General features: G+C 46.6%; 1 protein-coding gene across 4 annotated transcripts in view; it reads right to left on the reverse strand.

Moving 5' to 3' along the window:
• Positions 1–5,600, reverse strand: part of KRAS (KRAS proto-oncogene, GTPase) — a 42,792-nt gene extending 37,192 nt beyond the window's left edge. The window contains exons 1-3 of one of the 4 annotated variants that reach the window (XM_044941258.2): positions 5,311–5,432; positions 1,771–1,959; positions 1,402–1,523 (exon numbers count right to left, since the gene is read on the reverse strand). In XM_044941258.2, the coding sequence (XP_044797193.1) occupies positions 1,402–1,512 (111 nt within the window). In that variant the 5' untranslated portion in view covers positions 1,513–1,523; positions 1,771–1,959; positions 5,311–5,432. Of the gene's footprint in view, positions 1–1,401; positions 1,524–1,770; positions 1,960–5,310 lie in introns of all 4 variants that reach the window. The other 3 variants (XM_025283402.3, XM_025283399.3, XM_025283401.3) reach the window with 3 other exon arrangements.
• Between the last annotated feature and the right edge of the window lie 400 nt (positions 5,601–6,000).

The following is a 6,000-nucleotide window of genomic DNA, read 5'->3' on the forward strand; positions in this document are numbered from 1 at the left end:
GATTCTGTGTTTAACTCAGATCTTTGCAAATAAGAGTGGTTTTCTTCATCTTCTTTCCTGCAGTACCAAAAATATTTGACATTTCCTTATGAACAGTTATCTACTCAATCCTCAAAATGCTGCACTGCACAGACATCGTCCCAGGGCCAACAATGTCCTCAGAAACTACCTGAGTGGAGTCAAAGCGGTGTTTCTTTTAAAGACATTACATACATAGGACCTTAACAGGGCATTCTGACCTGTTCTAGACGCTACAGCTTGGGGCGCTGAGAAAGTTCTGGGAAATTTTTCAGAGCTGATTAAAAATCTGGTAATATCAGATCCAGAATAAAAGTCAAAGGATTAGGACTGCTTAACCTGGAATAAAGAAGTCTAAGAAATAATCTAACAACATAAATCTATTTGAAAGATGAGCTGGTACTATGTTAAACTTAACAGGAAGATTCAGACTATGCAAGAAACATACTAATAAGTACATTCTGGAAATTAGTTAAGAAGGACAGTTATGTGCCAGTCCCTCCTGCAGGTCTTTGGGATTAAATAAATCCTTATCTGCTTCCAAGCATCTGAGTACAGTTCTGCCAGAAGGCAGTGGGGAATACTACCTGACCTCTCAAGCTCTCTGCCAGGCCTTTATTCTATCATTTTGCTGTTAGCCATCCTTTGGTTCATTTTCACAAAACTGAAGAAGTCTGAAAATTATTAATTAATCAATTCGTAATTAAAAAAACAATTCTAACACTGCCCTGAATAAATTGAAAAAGGGCTGAAAAGCAAAGCTAAGGATTGGTGGTGGTACCCTTATATATCAGCTGATATACATATCCACAGAAGCAAAGAATGAGCTTTCTAAAATGTATCAGGTAGTTGTAGGTTCTCCACTACTTCAAAGTGAAAAGAAAATATGAAAATACTACTAAACAAATGCTTTTAATTAAATTATCGTGATTATACATCACCAGTGTCAACTCTACATGTGACATCAAAATACCAAAAAAAAAACAAAAAAAAACAACCAAAACCCCATAAAAATAAAAGCCACCTTTTTAAAATGACTATTAGATATGTCTCATTTGACAGACAAGAGGTAAATTCACATTTTCATCCTCTGAGAAAACTCTGTAATACACTTCCAATCAAAATACACATACACTAACACAAAGTGAAGTCACAGTATTACTATCCTGAGAGAAGACGGGCTGGGCTCTCATACCTGTGGTTACTTATAACATCAAAGGAAAGCTGGGAAACCCAAGTACATTTCAGTTAATGTAATAAAACTATGATTAGTATAACTGCCTTATAATGAGTAGTCAGAGAAAATGATCAGAGAAACCATTTTTTGTACCCAAAGGATGGGCCTGCACAAGTCAATATGCATAATATTAAAATAAGATTTACCTCTATCGTAGGATCATATTCATCCACAAAGTGATTCTGAATTAGCTGTATCGTCAAGGCACTCTTGCCTACGCCACCAGCTCCAACTACCACAAGTTTATATTCAGTCATTTTCAGCAGGCCTTATAATAAAAATAATGAAAATGTGACTAAATTAGAACATGTGCCGCACATGAGGTTAATGTAACCCAAATACTCTATCAATACACAAATTCACCTTTATACGGAAAATTATTTTCAAAATAACTTCACAAAATTCAAGGAAACACCAGTTGACAACAGATGTATATTGCAATGAATTGTAGTTTGTTTACTAACTCCCTCATCAGCATTTGAGAACAACGCATTCAGAGTGCACAGTTCTTTTACCTTAGATTCAGGCTGCTCTATCTAAAGAGCCAGTAGTCTGCTGTTCCGCAGCAGTTAATGGCTCTCGAAGGAGCAAGCCATGACTTCGCTCAGGACAAGTGTTGAGTGCGCCGCTCTATGTCCCGTGGACACAGCCGCACAGAACTTGTTGACAGCTACCGCCACAGTATTCCTCACTGATGTGGGCCCCTAAGAGTTACAAGTGGATACGCTGAGTGTCTCTGTTGGAGCCGACAGCTATAGAAAACTTTTTAAAAGCATCATTATGGTCGTTCTCCAGGACAGTTAGCAAGAATCAAACTGGGGTGGCAGGAGGATTGTCAAAGCTAGACACTATGCTGGGAAAATAAAAACTGAGATGCCAAGCAGATGAGGACAGTATCTGGTGACATTTTAATCTGTAAATTATCTGCTGGGTAAAATAATGGTGTAAAAAATAAGAGAACTTTTGAGAATTGTGAACTATTCAGCATAGATCATCTGATCATCAATCACAATATATGCTATTATTAGTGCTGAAAAATAGCACTTTGCAAAGAAAATAGAATTAAATAATATTTAAAGACAAGCATGCTTTTAATGAGAGAATTTCTAAAAGATGTTAGTTATATCACAGTAACCCACATGACTTTTACTCTCTGCTTGTCATATATCAACTCCCAACAGTAGCAATAAATATCAACAACACGTAAGGTTTAACAGCACCAACACAGACAATGTTTTTTTAGTTAGTTTCTAACTCTTTGAAATGAATGTATCTACTTTAATCTCCTTTCCCTCAATAACTACATTACTACAAATTTAAGTCGTGAACTGGCAGTCAATGTCCAGCAATGTACTATAGGGTAAGTAGTTCCAGATTAATCAAAGTGCAGATATACTATACAAACATTATACACATGCGGCATCCCATTTACTGAACCCCACCACATCCTTGCTCTGGCTCTACTTCCTGAACCCATTCCCAAAGAGCAGACAGGCCCAGCAACTGCTGTATCACAGTTCCTCACGGGCCTGCTCTGTGCCACCTAGGCTTGTCTAGGGCCACCGTCAACACACATTATGTCCTGTTTTGCTCCCTCTTTTCATTCCTAATATTGGCCATAGCAAATGTGATCGGTGAGGATAATCACAGCAAAATGTATCCTCTAGTTCCCTGCCCACCCCACCCCTCCAATAAAATTTGGATAGCCTAGAACAGTAGTTCTGAAAATGTGGTGTAGGAACCCACTAGGGTTCCTAAGACTTTTGGAGAGAGTCCAAGAGGCAAAACCTGGTTTGATGATAATGGTATGTGGTGATTTACCCTTCCCACTCTTATTCTTTCACAAGCGTATACAATAGAATTTTCCAGACCTGTGATCACAATACATTGACTACAGAAGCAGCTATGAGGATCCAGCTATCTTCTGCTAAGCCATACAATTAGAGAGATTTGTGAAAGTGTGAAACAATGCCACTCTTCTTGCTAATTGTTGCATTTGTTTTGGAAAACAGTTACTTTTCATTAAATATTCTATTTCTGTTACCAAGTAAAGGGCTAATTATTTCTTTTTTTAAATGAATTAATATTGTTTAATTCTCCATTCTTATTTCTGTTGTGGCAATATTGACACACTCCACATTGGCATCTTCAGTAATTTTGGAGCCTTATGGCCAGTAAGTGAGCTAGCTAGTCTAGGGGAGACTGTGGACAAATACTGGATTAGTGCTTAGCTTGTACATACACATGTGAATTCTCAACACCACACACTTTCTGGTCTACTTTTTTATGCAGTGGTTATTTCTGAAAAAAATCTTTGACTTGGATTTCAAAAAATCAAGTTTCTTTAAATCCACTAGAGAGAAATGGGTTCCCATGAAAAATCACAGGCCAAAGGTGTCCCCCGTGTCCAAAACTACATAAGCTAGTAAGGGGTGGAACTGGGACCAGAACTGAGCATTTCATTCAGGCAAAAAAATGTTCACTTTTTTGGTCATAAAAAATAATGAATTATCACTTCATCTACTGTCTATTAAAACCAAGAATGCCTGTGGACGGATACAGTCTAAGGTAAACAGTACTGCTATCAACCATTTTTGACGTCTCTAGCCCACTACACGATCAAGTCAGCATTTCGGACCTTAGTCACCTAAGAATGACATCACTCATAAGGTTGATTCTGAGATGATGACTATGAACAGAATTTTTTCCCTCTGTAATTTCTTTTGAACGATTTTTTTTTTCCATTACAAATGTAACATGTATAGTAAGTAAGAACTAGAAAATGCTTTTTTGTTCTTAACCACTCGTTTTGGTGGATTATCAAGATTTAAGAAGGCCAGTTTAGGACTTCACCTGCACCACTGCACATGCCTCAGAGTATTTCAGGCACTTGGCTGGCAGATTGCTACAATTAACTTCTCTTGTAGGTCGCTTTGAAAAAAAAAAAAAAAAGGGCCTGAGAACCGTTTAGGAGTACTGTAATAACTCCTGGGATGGGGGTCAAATTTGTACGCATAAGGGTAATACAGAAGGCACGGGGGAAAGGAAAACAAGCAAATTAAACTTCACGTGCAATTTTAACTACTGCTGTTTACACTCAACTAGCAAGGAAAGAGCCCTGCTTCTGCTGTGCGGGTTTGCTGTGTGTGTTTTAACTTGACAAAGCAAAACAGACCTTCTGGGATTAACTTTTTCCTTTACACGAAGTCCAGGCTTTACGTTGCAGGGTGTTGGCCACCTGTTCTTTCACCACCATCTCTACCTCCACCACCTCCTTTGTGGCCACAGCAATGTCACAGCCCATACGGGGGGGGGGGGGGGGGGGGGGAGGGGAGCCGTCAGGAACTCGGCTGCAGAAGCATTTTTTCCAAACACAATAACCTCCATCAGTGGTCTCTAAGCACTTTCCCCTGCGCCTCCAAAACGCGACCTCGCCTCTTACTCATCTATCCCCCCTACACACTGAAAAAGGACCACAAGCCGTCCAGTCTGCGCTTGGGGAAGTTTATACCTTCGTCCCAGAGATGAGAGATGCAGCAGAGAAGGCAGCAACCGAGGCAGCCCAGTACTAGGAAGGGAGGAAGAGGTGCGGGAGCGGAGAGGAGGGTGAGGGAAGGACGGCGAGGGGGAGGGGAGGCCGGAGTGCGGCGGGAGTAACCTCCACCGCACCCGACCGCCCAGAGGGGCGGCCCGCCCGGCCCGCGAGTTTCTCCCCGGCCGCCTCCAGCCGCGGCTCTCGGGGAGGAGGAAGGAAGGGGTTCCCCGTCCAGGAAGCAGCCCCAGCGGCGGCCGCCTCCAGCCTCACCCTCCTCAGCCCCGCACCGCCCATTCCTCATTCCCCGCGTCGCCGCGTCTCCCCTTGCAGACCGCCCCCCCCTCCCCGCCACCGGCCCCGTCCGCCCGGCGGCCCGCCCGCCCGCCCAGGCCCCGCACCCGCACCCCCTTCCCGCCCCTCCAGGGACCCCTAATTCATTCACTCGCCGCCGGCCCCGCCCGGCGCCGGCAAGGAGGGTCGGGACCCCGGCAGGAGCCGCGAGGGGTGGTCCGCTCTGTACCTCTCTCCCGCACCTGGGAGCCGCCGAGCCTCTGGCCCCCGCCGCTGCCTTCAGTGCCTGCGCCGCGCTCGCTCCCAGTCAGAAATGGCGGGGGCCGGGAGTACTGGCCGAACCGCCGCCGCCACCGCCGCCGCCGCCGACCGCCGCCACCGCCGCCGCTGTGCCTCCGCCGCCGCGGCCGCCGCCTAGGAAAATCGAGCTCCGAGCGCACCGATGAGTTAGGGGCCGGGCGGCCGCAGAGGGCAGAGCTATCGATGCGCTCGGCGCTCGATTCCTCTCCAGACGGGAGTGCGGCTGAGGGCGGTGTGGGAAGAGGGAAGAGCTAGCCTGCTAGAGCCGCCGGGGAGAGGGAGGGGGCCGGCCCGGGCCGGGGAGGGGGCGGACCAGGTCGGCGGAGGAGGAGCGGGGGCCGGCGCGGCGGAGGAAGCGGGCGGCTGGGGCGGTGGAGGGTGGGGACGCGGCCGGCGTAGTGGGAGGGGGGTTGGCTTTGGGAGGTGCCTGGGCGCGCGCGGGTGGGGGCGCAGGCGGATCCACGCGGGGCCCGCCCCCGGCTCCAGCCCTCAGGGCGGGCCAAGAGCCGCAGACCCGGACCCGAGCCGGCGCGGGCTCCGTACCCCGGTGATGCCGAGGCCAGCGCCGCCCGCCGCTGTCTGGTCCACACGGTGGAGCTGCAAAAATCCCGCCACCCCT

This window comes from Bubalus bubalis, chromosome 4 (genome assembly GCF_019923935.1).
Source record: "Bubalus bubalis isolate 160015118507 breed Murrah chromosome 4, NDDB_SH_1, whole genome shotgun sequence".
NCBI lineage: Eukaryota > Metazoa > Chordata > Mammalia > Artiodactyla > Bovidae > Bubalus > Bubalus bubalis.